Genomic DNA, 19,619 nt, shown 5'->3' on the forward strand with positions numbered 1-19,619 from the left:
CATCCTAAAGGAAATCAGTCCTGAATATTCATTGGAAGGACTGATGCTGAAGCTAAAGCTCCAATGCTTTGGCCACCTGATGCGAAGAACTGACTCATCTGAAAAGACCCTGATGCTGGGAAAGATTGAAGGCAGGAGGAGAAGGGGCCGAGAGAGGATGAGATCGTTGGATGGCATCACCAACTTGATGGACATGAGTTTGAGCAAGCTCTGGGAGCTGGTGGTGGACAGAGGAGCCTAGCATGCTCCAGTCCATGGGGTCACAAAGAGTCGGACACGACTGAGCGACTGAAGTGACTGACAGAGAAATGGTAAAGGGAATGGATTACTCCATGTAGCACTAATCCTTCTCATGTTGTATGTTTAGAGAAATGTCTGGAGCTGAGTTTCTCCCCCTAAGATGACTTTTATTTTTATGTTTGCTTGGAATGATGACCTGCTCTAAACCTGGGGCTCCTCCTGGGAGCAGCAGGAATCAGCCAGCTCGCTCTGGAGCGGACACCATCGTCCCGTCTCAGAGGACTCGACCAAGACATGGGGAGGACTCTGACGCCAGAGCGAGCACGGTCCACAGAGAAATCCCTTTCATGTGAGAAACAAAACCTGCCAGACAGAAGTTCACACAACGGCTTTTCTGTTTAGTAGAAACACGAAGGCTCAGCCCCACGGCTGCTGGAGGTGGGAGGCGGGAGGCACCTCTGGGCCCTGGACGCTCGGGAACATCTGTCTGCTGCTTTGGGGGGGCGAAAAGCAAGTGTATTTTAAACCTTAAAATCAAAATGCATGAGCATTCAGATGTGCCCCATACAACACACTGAATTTAAACTTCAGTTTCCTCTGAATTGAGTGAGAGGCTATGCTGGGAACAGTGGGAAGGAAAGAGATTATATTTGCCACAAAGTTAGCTTAAAAAGTCAAAGTGAAGTCGCTCAGTCGTGTCCAACTCTTTGCGTCCCCATGGACTGTAGCCTACACCAGGCTCCTCAGTCCATGGGATATTCCAGGCATGAATACTGTGTGGATTGCCATTCCCTTCTCCAGAGAATCTTCCCGACCCAGAGACTGAGCCTGGGTCTCCTGCACTGCAGCTACAGGGAAGACCCTTAAAGCTTAAAAAGACCATTCAACAAAGTCAAGATTCTATCCATTCTTTTGGAGAATATTTACCACCCCACAGACCTCACCAAAAAGGTGGAAGACCACCTACGAACGGTCAGTCTCAGAAACGCTTTGGGGAAACAGGAGCTGAGCTGTCGACAGCCGGTTTGCCGAGCTCCCCTGCACCAGCGGGTCTGGGCCGGGCCGGAACGTGGCAAGGTCAGCGTGCAGGGCGCGCGCGTTTCCTCACGGGCTCTGCTCCTTCCTCAAGCCTCGGCTCCTCCTGGTCCCGTGGACTCCAAGAGCCTAATGCTATAAACCGATCCCTAATAACTTTATCACTCATGTGCTGAGTATTTTTATCACAGTTCATCTGCAAACTGGTTACCGCCAACAATCCCAGCCAGAGTTAGCCCCACAGACACGTGAGAAGCTCACAGTCTATGCCTGACCTTCCTATTTCCTACCTTCCTTTTGGAAACTCATGGCGGTGATGTTCTCTGCCCAAAGATTTAAGGAATTTGAGACAGGACACCACAGAAACAAAAAATATACACAGTAATAGCTTTGCATGAATAAGCCAACTTTACACACAAAACATGAATTTCAGTGCAAATGAGCCAAGGTAAAGGTTAAGTAGATCTGGTGTGACTGTTTTTTGGATCCTGCATTAACAGAACTTCACACTGACAAAACACATCATTTAGGGAAGAACTGAGTGGGTTTTCCTAAAGCAGGATTTGGCATTTCTCTAGAAGACCAACCCAGCTTTTGTGGGGCGTGCTGGGGTCTAAGAAAGGAGTGGGCTGCCGAAGAAAACAAGCATTTAAAGCACCTGGAGTTCAGCACGAGAGACGGCTGCTGCTGCTTCTTCCGCAGATCTGTCTGATCCCAACAATACAAGCCTACGCCCCAGTCAAGGGCAACCCCGCCTGGGGTGGGGTGGGGGGCCGGAACTGAGGTGGACAAACCAGCTCCCAAATCAAACCATCAGGTGGAAATTCAGTGTGATCTTACGGAAAACATGCAAAGTCACCACCTGAGGCATAAGTGTTTGTATTTTAAAAAGAACATTCAGTTCAGTTGCTCCGTCGTGTCTGACTCTTTGTGACCCCATGGACTGCAGCACACCTGGCCTTCCTGTCCATCACCAACTCCTGGAGTTTACTCAAACTCATGTCCATTGAGTTGGACCCTTCTTGCGTGATGTTATAGAACTAGCGTGTCATAAAGCTTAGTTGATTTATTCTGGAGTTGACCAAATGGTAAGTTATCACATGAAGGAGAGGGCATACGTATTCCAGGGCTGCAGGCCGTGAACACACAGGGTGGCGAGTCCAGCCATGTGGTACCCTGGGCTCTCACCCTGGACCCCACCCCCTCCAACACGCGCTGGGCTCGAGCCAGCACTGACATCGGTTACCTGCTTGAGGCAAATGGCCCACAGAATAGAAGATGTATTAACTCTTGCTAGCAGTGGGTCTCAGGGGAGGAGACCCATCATGGGGTCCGGCTCACGCCAGTGATCTCGGCGGACTGGGGTGCGTACCTGATTGCCTCTGCCATCTCCTGGGGAGGAGACCCCTCACTTGTCTCATCACTCATCTCGGGGCAGGAGACCCTCCCCAGCAGGGTCCGGCGGTGCAGGGAGGAGACCCTCCCGTGGACCGTGGTGCGTACCTGATGGCCTCGGCCATCCTGGCGCTCTCCCTCTTGCGGTCGTCCGTCAGGCGCCGGATGAAGTAGATGAAGTCCAGGCCGCAGCAGAAGACGCTGCCCACGGCGCTGAGCAGCACCAGCTTGCTGTCGTCGGCCGCGGCCGTGCTCAGCGCACTCTGCAGCTCCTTCATCACCTGAAAGGCACCCAAGAGCGTCTCCTCACTGCGCCGACCCGCTCGACTCACCGGAAGCGGGTTCTCGGCCTGACCCTGCGGCCCGCGTCTGCCGAGTGACTTGCAGTTTCCTTCTTTTCTGAAGCCAGGGGTGGGGTACGGTGGGGACAGAGTGTCATCACAGAGCCCGTGAGGAATGGAGTGTAACTAGGGAGACGTGTGGCTCTGAGCCGCTAAGCACTGCTGTCCTCGTGGCTCCTGGCGGGCGAGTTCTGTTCTAGCCTCTTGGCATTTCTAGAGTTTGGACAGCAGGTGGCACATGCAACCAGCTCAGAGAAGCTGCTGGTTTGGTGCTGCTTTGTTTTTGACGTCGGGCTCCCATTCTTGGGACAGAAACCTCAAGTTTGGTGCACAAGGGTAGTAAGAGCAAGCACAGCACGGAGGCGTTTTCAGTGGGTACAAACCATTTAAAAAGGTTTAATACCAACGCTCTAACGAGGTGCCGGGGGCCAGCCCGGGCCTGGTGCCCCGACCACTGGGCAGACACTCTCGCTTTCTGTGGTTCAGTTTTCTCACCTGGAAAAAGCCTGACCTGCCACCCACAAGTGGGAGACGAGCAACTGCTGGAGCTTACGTTGTTAAGCATGAAATAGCTCAGGTGCCCCGATGTGAGATACATCACAGAACTACGCTTCTCAGCCTCTGGGAGCACCCGTTTCCCTCACCCCGTGGAAGCTCCTCAATGACCAGCAATAACCGTGTAGGAATCACTGCCGCTGAAGCTCCGCTCCACGTGGAGCTGGAGGCTGATGGGAAGGAAGGTGAGGTGAGCTTTTGGAGGGCTGGACCCCGGGGGGCCTTAACCTCGCCTGAACCGAGAGCCTGAGGGGAAGGCATGAGGACACACCTCACACGTGATTTCAGGGAGGCCCATCTCCCCCACCTGGGCGGACGACGGGCTCTTGACCAGGAGGTGGGGGCTCAGGGCACCCTGCAACTCCCTGCTCACAGCCGGACCTGGCCCGGGGCGGGCAGGTGAGAAGGGCCCAGGGGAGCAGGGGCTCAGCTGTGGGCCCGGAGACGGCACTCACCTCCGGGTTCAGCGAGTTGTTCTCGGACGACTTGGTGGACAGCAGGATGTGGGTGAAGCCGTCCTGCTTCCGGACCACGATGTCCCGGTACCTGTAGGCACTCTCCGTCTGCCGCACGCTGAAGCGCAGCCGCTTGTCAAAGGGCTGGTCTCGCCTGTCGTCGATGAACTTCCTCTTCCCGGCCGTCACGCCCGTGACTGACGTCTGCAGGGTGGTCGTCCCGTTGGCCGTCAGCGCATCCATGAACGGGGAGGTGCCTGCGGGGGCCCAGGAGCACAGTGGTGAGCACCCACCACCAGCCTGCCCTGGACTGGCGAGAAACGCCCATGACAGACCCAGGGCTGATAATCCAAGAAGGTGGGAGAGGAGAGCCTCTGCAGAGTCCGCTTTCAAAGGCATCTGCGGTCCTCACCTGTCTGCCAAGGAGTTTGCCCTCACCATCCCCTCCTAACAAAGAAAGATGGGAAGGAAAAAGCTGGAGAGAAGCTGCAGGACTTGAGACTTTCGAAGAACGGAACTCAACGAGAACAGCTCTTGTGAAGAGGACACATCCTGGGCACGAGAAGTTGAAAGAAAAAAGGAAACGGACTCAGAGCATTACTAGAGCCACGGCTGCCTGGCACTGAGCCGAGACTGCTTCCGGGTGAGGGTCCCCTCAGACAGACGCATGAAGCAGCCCCCAGGGCTCCTCCACGGGGGGTCTGGGCCTCGGTCCACAGTCCTGACTCGGCCATGTTTTCAAAGAGCCTCCTAGACGGCTGGAGACGGCGCCCCCTCCCGCCACCCAGAAGGTCCGTCCCGCTGAGACTCCTCGCTCCCAATGCAGGGGGCCCGGGTTCGATCCCTGGTCAGGGAACAAGATCCCACCCACTGCAACCAAGACCCGGCGCAGCCAAAGGAGTAATTTTTGAAAAAAGAGTTCAAATGTTAAGGCAAATAGTTATCCTCCTATTGGTGTGACTTGTCTAAATATCATCTAACCTGGTAATAAATGTTCAGGGCCTTTGGGTGGAGGAGGGAAGGGAAAGAAACCTAAGAAAACTGGATGAGGCTTTACTAACTCAATGAGTGAGAAGTCCTCTGAGAAGAACATGATGAATTACGAGTCAGATATTTCCTGTAACGTGAAAGAGGACAAGCTGGAGCCTCTGGAGGATTGGTGGACGTTTAGAAGTCAGATCATCTCCCTGCTGAAACAGCCGCCCTTTCATTCAGTCGGTGGAACTGGAGATTTCTGAAGTTAACAACAGATTCACTCTGGGGACAGTCTGGGAGCGGTAACACACGGACGGTATGAGAATAAAAAAGCGCATGGCAGAAGGCCTCCCCCGTCAGCCCGGGTCCCACCACCGCCCCAGTCGCCGGGTCTGGATTCTCCTCAGAGACAGGCTCCACACAGCAGCAAACACTACACAAACGCCACCCTCCCTCCGCCGTTAACAGACGCGCACAGTGACGGAGGAGACCCGGCGTCCTGCCGCGCTCGCCTTCAGCAGAGGGGACCTCAGGCGCTGTCGCCCATCAGCTCGGTCTCCCTGCGCTTTTTGCAGGCTGCTCAGCGGTGCCCTGACCGGACGGTCTGTTATGCTTTTCACCAGCGACCCTTTGATGCTACCGCGGGAGCCGCAGCGCATACCCCGGGCCTGCTGTTCCTTCCAACGTGCCGGCGAACCTGCAGGGTCAGCGGCTGAGGGACTCGGAACCCGAGTCTTTCTAACGGGAGAGCGTTCGAGCAGCGGTCCCCAGTGAGGGGGCACGGCTGGGTCTTCCTGAGGCAGCCCTCAGGCGCCCTTCCTGTCTCTGAACCTCCAGCCTATCCTGCGCGCGCCACAATGAGTGCTGGGGGCAAGGTGACGGAAGGGAGGTGAGTGGACGGCGGGGCCGGCGCCCGTAGCTCACCCGGGCAGGGGTGCGGGCAGCAGCAGGCCATCAGGGCCTGGGCGGTTAACTGGCACGGGGCCGGCCCTGCCGCCCCTGCCCTGCTCCTCACGTCTCCAAGTGTCCCCCAGAGACCCCTGTCCACAGAGGCGGGGTTTCCAGGCTACGGGTCCGCCAGCCTGGACAGCTGGCGTCCCGTAGCTCGGCGGCAAGCTCTGCACCTGAGGCAGCAGGTCCCGCGGAGCTCTCCGCGGTTCTGCAGTGCAGTCACGGACTGCTGGCTCGTGTGACCAGCCCTGCTCAGCTGGCCTTCATCTCCCTGTTGACACTCTGCTGGCTCTCTGGGGACATCACGGGCCCTGCGATCTCACCAGGGGCTCGAGCCCCACCCCCAGCCCAGGGACCCTCTGCTGCCCGCCCCTGGGGCCTCCTGACTGTGCCCTGTTTGTGCGGAGAAGTGCTCACGGCCGGACTGACCTTGGGCGCACAGGCCACCTCCCTCCTGACGTCTGTGCCCGGCCCACGCTCCCCTGAGGCCTCTGGACTCGCTCTTTCCTCTGCCTGGAATGTTCCGGGCCTGGAGCTCTGAACAGCTGCTTTCTTCTGCTCATCTCAACGGAACTGCAACGCCACCTCTTCTTGGACCCACGTCCACGGCCCCTCCTGGCACCACCCACGTGCCGGCCCATTCTGGTTTTCTGTCCTCACCCCAGCCCTGTCTGTCTCATCTGACTTTTACTGACAGATCGTGGCTAGACGCTGCCAAGCTCCTGAGGGCAGGGTCCCCTCTATCGAGCTCAGAACACGTGGTCACTGCTGACCGAACAAATGAGGGGAGGGAACCTGACACCCCTCAGCCCAGCCCCCTCTGCTCCGAGGAGAAGGCCGGAGGGCCACCCAACCTCAGACAAGCGGGGACCGGGAAGCCACACTGCAGAGCAGAAGCCACGGCTCAGGACTCAGCGAAGAGGCAAACGCCGAGATCCAGGGCAAAGCTGCTTCCACCGCAGAAGCCATGGGACACGTGGTCCGACTCAGACCCGAGCTCTGACTGATGGAAACACGGGAGCAAAGCTGTCTGTGAGCCGAGAGCTCCTGAAGGGGCGGGTCTGAGACCACCAGCTGCTCTCCTAGGGGGCACTGGCCTGAAATCCAGCCAGGAAAACCCACGTTTCAGTGTCGCCCTGAAAAAAGTTTTATTTTAAAACATCCTAAGAGCAAAAGAGATACCCTCAAACAAGTACTGCTGACCTGTTAAAATTCACTGCTTCAAAAAGCATATTTCTAAAATGAAATGTGCTTCCAACCATGAGAGAGTCAGTCTGGATTTCCTCACTGGCCCACGAGACCCAGAAAACAGAAGAAAACCCACCACACAACCGGTTCAGACAGTGGACAGTGGGCAGCGAGGACCGTGTTTGCCAGAGCAAAGGAGGCGGACACAGCGAGCCCGCCGACTCACCAGCCATTGGCCTGGAGGCTGCGTCCACGCTACAGGCAAAGGCTGACCCGGGCACGCAGACTGGAGGCGAGGCGGCCCGGGAGGCTGGAAGAGGAGGAGGACCCGGGCATCTCGGAGAGCCGTGGCCAACCCCCTCTGCAGTCTAAAGCCAGAGAGCCAGCAACAGAGCCGACAGAATCCTCAGCCCTCCTTTACGGAGTCTGACATTTCAAAATACCGTTATCCACACTCACCAAACCTAGTCCTATTTAATGATATAAAAGCCTATCATTTTATTCAGATTATATAATCTACAAGCTGAATTCATTGAGAGAAAGCTTTTCAAGTAACATGGAACGAAAGGTAGACAGGCTTTAAACCTTCTCACCCCTTGCTTCCACAACACGTGCAAGGAGCTCTTTATATATAAATACATCAATCAGTGAGCCCTTTATTAATCAACCACTGTACACGGCTCTCCTCCAGCTCCTTCCGTTACGTCCCTGGCCCACGGGGGCCTCCGGGTTTAAGGTTTATAGGCTGCCCTGGGCTCTCTTCACGGGGACACTGACGTGCAGCAGGTGTTGCTCTAAGGTCTGCTGCAGCGTGGCTGGTACATCAGGGGCAGTCTGAGCGCCTGTGTACCCAACGCCCGTCGAGAGGAAGCTTGGGCTGCACTGGCTGGTCCCGACTCAGTGTGACCCCCCCGGTCCCCCCAGGCCCTCACCAGCTCTGGGCCCTAAGAGCTGCCTCCTCGGAGCAGGAGGGCCCCCAGCGCACTGGGGACACACGTCACAGGTGAATGCACTGAGCGCCCAGCACCGCGGCCTCCCGCCTCAACAGCATCCCCAGGCTCTCCCTCCCCCTGTCTGGTACCACCCTGGGAGGCGGGCGGCTGTAGGGCAGGGAAGGACGCCTGTCCCGAGTCTCGGCTGGTGACCCGTGGGGTCTCGGCTTCCCCGCACGTTCACACCACGTCCGGTGCCCACCCCCCCCATCTGCCCCGCTCCCAGTCTTTCTCCTCTAGCTTTGCCTCCGTCTGCCTCACTGCTTCTCTGCCTTCTAGTTTGGATAACTAGCTGCGTTAGCTCTACTGCAGTCAACTCACACACTCACTGCCTGCGTCCAGCCCCAAGGCCACAACAGTGCGCCTCCAACCTTTTATCAAAGCGCTTCTCCTGCAAGACAAGAAACTTTAAAACTTCAACTTAAATAAAAATGCCTCCGGTGAATAATCCAGTTTTTCTGTAAGCTGGGTCTCTCTCGGGAATCAATCAGAAACCACCACATGCTCCAGGATCCAGGCAGGACCACCTGCATCCCAGCTTCCTGAGATGTGCTGCAGCCATACTGAGCCCGAGCCAGGGGGCTCCGAAACTTCGTACTGGGGAGCCACATGCATAGCATCTGTACGCAATTAACTCGTTATCTTTAAAGAGTAAAATAATGCCAAAGGATGGAGGGTGCAAAAAAGCGGCTCTAGTGCATGAAGCACACACAGAATTCCTTGAAATGACTAAATAGCTCATGAATGCCAGAGATATGAAGGCAGGTAAATGGAAAACAGTGAAGTGAATTAGTTAAAAATCTACAAGTACCAAAATTAAGAAATCTGAAAACCGAGAGCAAAAACAACACGAGCTATGATTTCTTCAGTTGACATTGTTTTGTTTCTGGAGGGAATCAATCTAGGAATGTTAAGTATGAAAAAGCAATGAGGAGGCTTAAAAAAATAAATATACTGTTTTGCGACAGCTGCAATTAATGAAGACTATGCAATTTTAAATACATGTTAGCTAATTAAATTTCCTAAAACCTACATAGGATCAGCCTGATTAAACCAAAGATTTTGAACTGCGAGGTTCACAGTTGTGTGACACTTGATGTGAGAAGTGCAACATCCCTCGGTCCACAGATTCTCAAACTGATTCACAGCAGCATCAGGGTGCAGCTTGAAAAACCATGCTCCTGGGGCCATTCCCCACCACCCGGGGTTTCTGGGGTCCCTGGCGGGGAAGTAACCCCCGTGCATGGCTCTGACGCCCACTGCCTGACCAGCGCAAGTTCCGTCCTAACAGGACTCTCAGGGTCCTCAGAGGGAACAGCCTCAGTCAGAGGACGGAGACCAGTCAGCAGGAATGTTTCCCCCCCATCAGAGGAGGGTCATTAATGCCCAGGTGGTGGAACAGGGAAACAGGGGGATCAAAAGAAGGGAGAGACCAGGTGACACAGACCGAGCAGTGAAGGACGGGGACCGAAGACCGCAGGGAGACGGGAAATGCTGAAGCGTCAGTCAGGGCGTCAGGGATGCAGAGAACAGTCCACACGAGCGCGCGTGCTGCTCTCCATCAGCCAAGGCAACGAGGGAATCACAGGCGACAGCCACGTCTCGGGGTTGGGGAACCAGTGGGGAGTCTGGTGTCGAAAGAAACAACGACTTCACCGCTCTGGATCAGAGCTGCATCTGCACGAACGGTTATAATTCTGAGACTGTTCGCAGCTGATGTCACAGAGGAGCGCAAACACCTCCACGTCTGGAAGACATCCACACCTCCCGTCAGATAGCCTCCCGATCAGTGACGACTCCTCCTCACTTTCCCCCATTCTTCCCAGAAAGCAAGAGGGGAAACACCAGTAATCAATGGAGCTTCTCAGGAAGTCACGATGGGGAGGCGGAGGGCGATGACAGACAACACGGCCCGTCAGCACTCGGGGTCCCGGGTGTCTCACTGAATCGGTTTCACAAGATGAAAACCAAGGTCCAGCGTTCATCCACCCTTCTGAGGTCACGGAGTCCCCATCCAGAAGGGCAGAGGGTGCCTGCAAGCCCCCCACCCCGGATCTGCCTGTCCTGTGGGAAACCTCGGGGCTGTCTGTCACCGGGAGCTCCTGCTGCCAGGCGAGGCATGGGGAAGGGGCTATCTACGCCCTCAGAGAAACAGCTTCAGCTTAGCTTTCATACATACACAGTTATGTTTTTTTGTTCCTAAATAAAATATTAACAAACATAATTTGGAACATAATTTTTTATTATGGCAAAACCACCCGGCATTTACCATTTTAATCACTTTTGAGTGTACAGTTCGGTGGCATTAAGTACGCCCAGACTGATGGACCACCACCACCGTCCACCTCGGAACCCTCCACTCCCCACGGCAAGCCTGTGGACCACTCAACGCTCACCCCTCCTTCTCCAGGCAACCATCCTCCTACTTCCTGCGTCCACGAACATGACGACTCTAGACACCTCACGTAAGTGCAATCGTTTGGTATTTGTTCTGTGTCTGACCTATTTCACTTAGCATAATATCTTTGAGGTGCATCCATGCTGGAGCTTGTGTAAGAACATCATTCTTTCCTAAGGATGCAGAATACTCCATTCCAATATTAAAAAAAAAAAAAAAAAAACAAAAACCCAGCACATTTTATTTGTTCAAGGATTCCCTGGTGGCTCAGAGGAGAGTCTGCCTGCAATGCGGGAGTCTGATTCCTGGGTTGGGAAAATCCCCTGGAGAAGAAAATGGCAACCCACTCCAGTATTCTTGCCTGGAAAATCCCATGGACGGAGGAGCCTGCCAGGCCACAGTATTCTTTCTTGCCTGGAAAACCCCATGGACAGAGGGGAAGTCTGGCGGACTATAGTCCAGAGGGTCACAAAGAGTGGGACACGACTGAGCGACTTCACGTTCATTTCCCAGTGGCGATCTGGGTTGCTTCCACTTTCTGGCTGTTGTGAATAATGCCGTACGGACATTCGTATTCACGAGTGGATAAATACCTGACCCTCCTTCCAATTCTTTGGATACTAACCTAGAAGTAGAACTGGTAATTCCATGGATTATATACAAATCTGTATCTGCTGACAGAAAAATAGACCATACAGTAATTCCATGTTTAATCTTACTAAGTTATGTTTAGCCTTTTCCTAAATTAGCTACTACGTTTAATTAGCAATTATAACCAGACCTTGGAGAAGATCCGAGTCATGGACTGGACTGTGACGACCTCCACTTTCTCTGGTTTTCCTGGGATAGGGAAGCGAGGAGACTGACGCTGGAAGGGTTAGTACAATCAAACACAGACTGTACCGGCATCTGTCGCCGGTTCTGAGCTCTTGATCTAGAGGCAAAATCCTCATAAAACACGTTATTTGTTTCTCTACGGCCAGGACTCACTTTCTCCCAGCCAGCCTTGCAGTTTGCAGGTTCACGTGAGGCCGCCTGCCTCCCTGAGGGTGGGATCTGGGCCTCACCAGCCTGCGCCTGAGCACTAGCCTTGCCGTCAGAGACTGACTCTGCTGATGACACTCGGACAGAAGGAGAGTAAAAGGAACCTGAAGACTTTTGTTCTCTGGAATAAAACACTCTGGTCAGCAGTGTCACCATAAACTCTGCAGACGTCTCTGACCAGTTCCGGTCACAACCGGGGACACGGAGAGTCCGTGCTGTGTTCGGAGGTTTCCTGGCACAAAGGTCAGTCCTCTGCAGCCTGTCTTGTGCAGAAGAGCCTGCTGCCGGCTCCGATCCTCCCCAGCGGTTCAGCTGAGTTCCCCGGAGGGCACTCATCCCGCAGGGGACTTGGGTTCCTGGATCCAGAGAAGCAGGGAGCCCTCAGTGATCAGAGGAAACCTGAGCATCGTTTCTCCTCAGTTCAGCAGAAATGGCAGTAACACACCCCACGGCTGGCAGCAGCAGCAGCTCAGCCTGAGGAGCTGGGAACCCTCACAAGTGAAGTGTGCTCTCTGAAGAGGCTGATGGAAAACTTTCAAGCAGGGAGTCAATTTTAATTACAGATGCAAACTCAAGCTATTTAGTTTAGTTTTACTTATGAAAAAGTAAAATAAAAAGGAAAAACTACTACCAATATAAATTCTATCATTCTAAATACACATATCAGGATAAGTTCCTAAGGTGAATCCAGTAAGACTGGTGATGCTTTAAATGCAATGCACTCTAGTTTCTCATTAACAGCTTCCAGTGTAAATCATATGCTGGAGAGAAAAAAACCGAGCAAAAATCTTTATGCTGTGTCACTTTAAAGTTTCAAAAATGGAACAGAAAATGATCAGACCCACATTCTTCTTTAGTCCTGAAATAAAGGAGTCACCAGAAAAACAAAACCATGAGAAGGATAACAACTACCTACATGGCATGAATCTTCAGCAGAGGAATCTTACTATTCATCTTACCTACAAAAATTTTATTTCTTGCAGAAATGATTCTACCTTATTTGATACAGAACTGAATTCACTCAACACTTTCCTTTACAAAATTTGCCTTGACTTTTAGAACCAGCTTTTGCAACTGCTGTTTCAGTAAGAGAAGTAAGTAATCGATTATAATCTGATTTCCCTGTTTAATTTTAAGAGTGTCTACCCAGTGATTTTAAATTCTACATATTAAAGGAAGACACACTCATGGTCAGACACATGTAGACTACAAGCAAGTCCTACTCCAGATAAAACCAGTTCAGTCCGCATGGACTCTGCACCCAGTGCTTCCGGCTGAAATGCTCAACTGCGATTTCCTAGTGCTGGTGCAGGCGCCTCACCGAGGCCACGGCTCCGAAAACCCCTTCTTGGGTCAAACAGTATCACCCGTAGTAATGCTAAGGTCAAGGTGTTTGCCGATACTCACAGCGAGGCCTACTTCAGCCTTCCATCTGCAAAGTCAACAGCAAGGGACCAGAGATGACCACCTGTCATCTGGCCTTTCCGTCTTTTCCACGTGCTCCCATCGCACTCTGGGTCTTGCGTATTCACACGTCAGAGGACAGCAGAGGACAGCACAACTTCTTCATGTAAAGTGAAGTGGCTCAGTCGTGTCCAACTCTCTGTGACCCCATGGACTGTACAGTTCATGGAATTCTCCAGGCCAGAATACTGCAGTGGGTAGACTTTCCCTTCTCCAGGGTATCTTCCTGACCCAGGGATCGAACCCAGGTCTTCCGCATTGCAGGCCGATTCCTGGGTTCTTTGTGTGAACTGACTTCCTAAAGCAGCCTCCCTCCCTAACCCTCATTTCATCTCTAAATGAGCAACAGCTTAAATCAGAAAAGCACCTGCGTTAACTTCAACTGTGTTCTCAAACGCTACCACGACTCGAGGGTCGCAGCTCAGGGAGTGTTCTAGACCTCGACGGGCAGGAGATCAGGAAAGCCACAAAGGCAAAGCTGCTGACCACACAACTCGCCCTCAACAAGATGAAGCCGGGGGGACAGGGCCGCGGGGAGCTGAAGTGCTGTACCTGGCCCCAAGAGCAGAACACAGATCGCTCTGGGCTTCCTGGAGGCCGGGGCAAGGCTGTAAACCCCACTGAAGGACAATCCTAAATGAGAAACGTACTGCGTAAGACGACGACCTGGTACTTCTAAGACCCAAGAGAAGTCACTCCTGAGGGCCTTTGAAAGATCGAGAGACAACACACACACACACACACACACACACACGCACACACGCTCAGCCTCCCAAACGAGAAGAACAAGACGCGCAGCACACAGCGAAAGTGAGTGAGAGCCGCTCAGCCGAGCCCGACTCTGAGACCCCACGGTCTGTGCAGTCCACGGATTCTCCAGGCCGGGAGGCTGGGGTGGGTCGCCTTTCCCTTCTCCAGGGGCTCTTCCTAACCCAGGTCTCCTGCATTGCAGGCGGATTCTTTACCAGCTGAGCCACAAGGGAAGCCCAAGAATACTGGAGTGGGTAGCCTAGCCCTTCTCCAGGGGATCTTCCCTACCCAGGAGTCGAACCGGGTCTCTTGCATTGCAGGCAGATTCTTTACCAGCTGAGCCATGAGGGAAGCCAAGTCCACGGGGTCACAGGGAGTCGGACATGACTGAGCACCAAAAGAGCAGACCGCACGCTCAGTGGGTCCCCGGAGTGCACCAAGGCGGCGGCTTTCCCAGCGTTCCCACACACGGGGTTTTCCTCCTTAAACAGACTAACACAGTCTCAGACACAGAGCTGATCCAAGCGGAGGGGAGGGGAGGTGGATGTGCGAGCTCCCCGTCGGCCCCCAGACCCGCCCGGCATGGATGTGGGGCTGGGCCTCCCCGGAGAAACACCGAGCGTCCCTGGACTTAGGAGGTCCTGTGAGAAAATGAGAAGGTGTGGTTTTACTTTAAAAGGAAACGGGTGATGCGGACTTGCTGCCTGTCCTCAGAGCTTCGCTGCTGGGCTGGAGCGACCGCTCCCCTCCTTCCCTTGGGGCGAAGGGGAGGGTCAGACGGGCCACAGGGCAGGCCCGGGGCCAGAGACGGCCACCTCGGGCTCCTCACCCGCCCTTCCGGACAAGCTCTAATTGCACGTTCAGGGAGCCTTCAGACCATGAGAACAAGGTCAAAGCTCAACCCACAGGGGACTTTGAGAAGCCGTTCTAAGTACCTGGGACGCTCACTGAGCATTCAGCTTCTTTTTAGTCAAGATTTATCTCATGATGACCAAGAGGAAATTTACTCACAGGAACACAGAAAAAAGTTCAAAACATCTGGTGTGAAGAATCACCTCCTGGGAGAAGGGTGAAGTATGTTGTCTGTATTAAAAATACAGTAACCAACCCAGCGACCCCACTCCAGGGATTTAACCAAAAACACTGGAAACATGTCCACGCAAGGGCACGGACACACGTGTTCACGGCAGTGTTAAGCACAGGAGCGAAACGTGGGATGACCCAGACGCCATCAGCAATGTGGAATATTCACACTACGGAGTATGATCCAGCCATAAAAGGAATGAAGCATCCACTTATCACTGTGACACGCGTGAACTCTGGAAACACGCCAAGTCAAAGAATACAGGCAGAAAACCCACACGTTTGATTTCATTTACAGGAGCTGTCTAGAACAGGCAAACCCACAGAGGCAGAGAGGAAGTTATTAGTTCCCAGGAGCTGGGAGGAAGGTGGAAAAGGGAGTGATTCCAACAGGTACAGAGTTTCCTTCTGAAGTGAAGACAATGTTGAGGAACTAAACGGTGGCTGTGGTTGCACAACCATGAGAATGTACTTAATAAAATCTGAATTGTACAACACTTTCAAAGCATGCATTTTATGGTATGTGATATCTGTCTCATTTTTCTAAATGCAAAACAAGTACCTACTCAAATAACAGAAGCTCAGTAAGGTAGTTGTTGATGTAATACATATGTTTACATTCAAATTATATAAGGTACTGTAAGATTAAAAACAGTGAAATTTGCAGTCAGATTATTATTCCAAGAGGGGAACATCACAGGTCAATGTCAGTAGTAAGTTAGGATCTTACATGTAATACTATGTAGTAAAGCAAACGCAACCATGTATAAACAGCATAAAATATCATAGCTAAGCTGAGTCAATTCTAGGAACTCAAGGCTGACTTGGTGTTCAGGGGGAGGGGATGAGGACAGAGCAGAACCCAGAGTAACTGACCCATTTAAAGGAACAAATGGGAAAGAAAAATCTCAACAGATGTAGGCAGTGCAATGTTAACTCGTGATAAAACACTCTGCTGGAAATAGAGCGAAACTCTTAACTAACTTCAGCCCCAGTTCTGAACTCCTCTATGCCCACACCCTCTGCCGTCTCTGGGCGTCCTGCTGTGGACTGGCGGACTCTCGCAGCCCTGAAGCTGGAACAGAGGCAGGAGGGGTCTCTCTGTGGAGGATGAGACCAGATCAGCCGGAGGAAGAGAGGCCAAGCTGCTGCCCGCGGGCGGTTCCGGCTGAGGCTGGGCTCCCAAGTCAGAGCCTTGGGTCCTCCCTGGCCGCCCCGCTCACCGGCAGCCACCCCACGTGGCTGCCCTGGGGTCCGGTGACTGACAGGCCTAAAGCACCTGCCCAGGCCCTGACGAGCGTCCCACACACGCGGGGAACACGCGACGCTTACCGCACACACGGCAGTGCAGTTTGCCCCTTGCAAACCGCCTTCGGACCTAACTGTGCTGTCTCTCATCACCTCAAGTGTGTTTCAGTAGCAAACATGTCCATCTTGTATAAGCCGAGAATGAGAGAAGAGAGTGTTTTTAAAGACTGTGACTATAGCTTTTAAATTGAGGCAACAGTGGTTTATAACATGGTGTAAGTTTCACGTGCAGAGTATTGTCACTCGACTCTGTGCACACTGCAGCGTGCTCACCAGCGGAGTCCACAGCGTCCGTCTGTCGTCCGTCTGCCCCACACCGCTGACCCGTCTGCCCATCGTGCCCTCCTCACCTCCCTTCCTCTCTGGGAACCACCACTCTGTTCTCTGTTCATTTGTACACACGCACAGAAATATCACATGTGAGTGACATACAGTATTTGTCTCTCTTCATCTACTTCATGATACCTTCTAAGTTCATGCTGTCTCAAACGGCAAGATCAGATTTTTAATGGCTTAGTATTGCTTTGTGAGTGTGAGTGAGTGTGTGAGTGTGTGTGAGTGTGTGTTTATGCCTCACATCTCCTTCGTCCATTCATCTGCTGATGGGCACTTAGGCTGCTTCCACACCTTGCCTATTGTAAACGCCGCGGTGAACACAGCAGTGCATGTCTCTGAATGAGTGCCTTCACATTCTTTGGGTAAATACCCAGAAGTGGAACAGACAGATCGTAGCTCTGTTTTTGGTTTTCTGAGCAACCCGCACACTGTCCTCTGTAGCGGCTGCACCGATTTACATTCCCACCAGAAGTGCAGAAGGGTTCCCTTTTCTCCCCCCTCCCCAACACTCGCTACTTCTCACCTTTCTGGTAACAGCCTTTCTAATGGGCATGAGGTACTCTCTCTGTGGTTCTGATCTGCATTTCCCTAGTAATTAGTGATGTTAGAACATCGCATCATGTATCACTATTTTTATCCTTGGTCTACACCTTTAAAAATAAGGGTCAAATTCAACACTGATACGTTCCTGTATAAAAATAAGTTGGGTCTAAGAGAAGAGGTCCCGTGGAAATGTTCAGCACGTCCCTGTCTTGTGGCTCTTAGACAGGCAGCTGAACACAGACCTGGAGGCAGCCCCGTCAAGATCAGAGATGCCCACCCCCCCGACGTGTAAATAATAAATGCTGTGCGCACAGAGGTCCTCAGATCGCACGTAACGGCCTTATGATGACGACGGCTAAGTGACATGCCCGACCTAACTCTACGGCAAACAACCTTAATGAGGAAACCTTGAATCAGAACAAAGAACAAACAGAACATGAAAACAAAACCTTAAATGATGCCATTTATAACAACATCCAATAGTATTAGAAAAGAATCCAACGGAATCAGCTAATGAAAGACAGGTAAGGTCTCTACTCACAAGACTAAAAAACACAAGTGCTAACTGTAAATGTGCCAATCTCCCTAAATGACCCGAGTGACCATAACCTCGTTCAGACCCCAGGAGGGCTCTGTTCTCCTGGCGAGTGGAAACTTAAAAGCTGACCCTACCCTGGACGTGGACAGGGCCAGAGCGACGGGGCACTCCTCAACAAGCACGTGCGGGAGGACCTCCTCTACCAGACGCCGAGGCTTCACGACAACGTGGGACCGGCTGCAGGACGAGAGGACAGACTGCAGCCTGAGACGGACCTGCAGAGGCAGCCCCTGGGGGTAGGCCAGAGGCAGCTATGCAGCAGGGATGACGGTGTACGGAACCTGACAGCTACACGTCCTCCAAGGCACAGAGACCTAAACACGAAAGCTTCTAGAAGGCAACGGAAGGGAACGGGTCTGGAGATGAGGAACAGATTTAACAGCACAGAAAGCAACAGAAAAAATGGATAAGCTGGAGTACATGACATAAAGAACTCTTGTTCATCAAAACACCATCAGAAAAAAAAACAACAAAAAAACACCATCAGAAAACTGAAGAACTCAGCGGCAGGTTGGGAAAGGCCCGCATCACAGCTCCCAGAGGCCTGTCTCAGGCGCTGTGTACAGAGCACACACAGGGCTTCTCAAATCACTATAAGCCACTGGAATGCCACGCCACGCCCTGTTCACGCGGAGAAGTGAGGCAGGTCGAGGTACTTTCAGGATCCTCAGAGGTGAGGGCCCTGGTTCCACGATAGCAGACTGTGCTCCCCGAGGGGAAGGGGCTGGGGAAGGCGAGGAGGGAAGAACCTGGTGTGACCCCAGCTACCTGTCTGATCTCCGCTGCCGGTGGCCACCTTCACACTCAACAGCAGAGCTGAGTGTTGTATCGGAGCCCATCTGGCCCCAAAGCCCACAACACCTCCCATCTGGCTCTTTACAGCAAGCGTGCGGACCCCTAGGCTAGACTGCCCTCTTTGGCCCAAAGTATTCACTGCGCGAGGCCCTGGAGAGAGGGAATCCCCCGCAAGGCCTGAAGGGGATCACCATTCAGCACCAGGACTATTTCTGAGCCGAGAATTATTTTTTTAAAGTCTAAATCTGCTTTGTACAACCGGGCTTTGTGTCCTCGGAGAAAAGCACGAAGTATGGCAAAGTCACAGAACCACCAAAGTGAACTGCTTAAGACGAGAATCATGGCCTGTGCCTAGAAACGCTTCACTTAGAAAAAGTGATTCTGGGCTGCCTGAAAGAAACCAGGTTTGCTCCAAAGCAGATGCCTGTAAGTGGTCTCTCTCTCTGATCGGGGCAGAGCAGACACAGTCAGGTGTCTGTAATGCCGAGGGGTGAAGCACCGCAGCTGGGCAGGCAACCGCGTGTGCATCCTGACACCACGCTGCCCGCCCTCCACGCACACCCGTCTGAGGGCAGGTGTAACACTCCTGTGAAAAGCGAGACCCAGCCCCCTCCACAGCCCCTCACCAGGGAAGTCATTCCTTCTGACCGACTCCACCGCTACTTCTCCTGCTCTGAAAACAAACGAACAAACAATAACCCAGGCTCCCCTCTGAGCTGTATTCTCCTTAATTGTATTTGAAACTTCAAAATGAGTATTATGATTAAAAACAAATGAAAGAAATGGTAGATTCAGGAGAAAAAAATTTCATCTTGAAACCATATAAAATTTTGACCTTGATCATATGATATCAGTGTCAATACTGGGTCTGCTTATTTTCCACAAACTCAGAGAGAGCAAAAATAAAACAAGCACCCCTGGCTCACAGGACAGCCTTAGGGAGGACATCCCCAGAATCACACATGGTTTTGCTGCTCCCTCAACCACCCCCAGCAAGAGTCTGATGTTTCCGGGGAAGAGAGTAACTTCTATGCTCTCAAATGATGAGAACTAACTCATACTCCTTGATATGCCTACACATCTCAAAAGCTTCTTCTTGTATCTCAACTTTTTACTCATAACTTCAGAGTCCTCGCCTCCTGGCTGTCCCCTCCAACAATCTTGTGATCCGCT

General features: G+C 52.7%; 1 protein-coding gene across 2 annotated transcripts in view; it reads right to left on the minus strand.

Annotated features, from left to right (window-relative positions):
- The window catches only part of CDYL (chromodomain Y like), a 93,835-nt gene that overhangs the window by 5,590 nt on the left and 68,626 nt on the right, over positions 1 to 19,619 (minus strand). For both annotated transcript variants that reach the window (XM_043908629.1, XM_043908628.1), the window contains exons 3-4: positions 4,022 to 4,278; positions 2,779 to 2,951 (exon numbers count right to left, since the gene is read on the minus strand). In XM_043908629.1, coding sequence (XP_043764564.1) covers positions 2,779 to 2,951; positions 4,022 to 4,278 — 430 coding nt within the window. The remainder of the gene's footprint in view (positions 1 to 2,778; positions 2,952 to 4,021; positions 4,279 to 19,619) is intronic.

This window comes from Cervus elaphus, chromosome 7, assembly GCF_910594005.1.
Source record: "Cervus elaphus chromosome 7, mCerEla1.1, whole genome shotgun sequence".
Classification (NCBI taxonomy): Eukaryota; Metazoa; Chordata; class Mammalia; order Artiodactyla; family Cervidae; genus Cervus; species Cervus elaphus.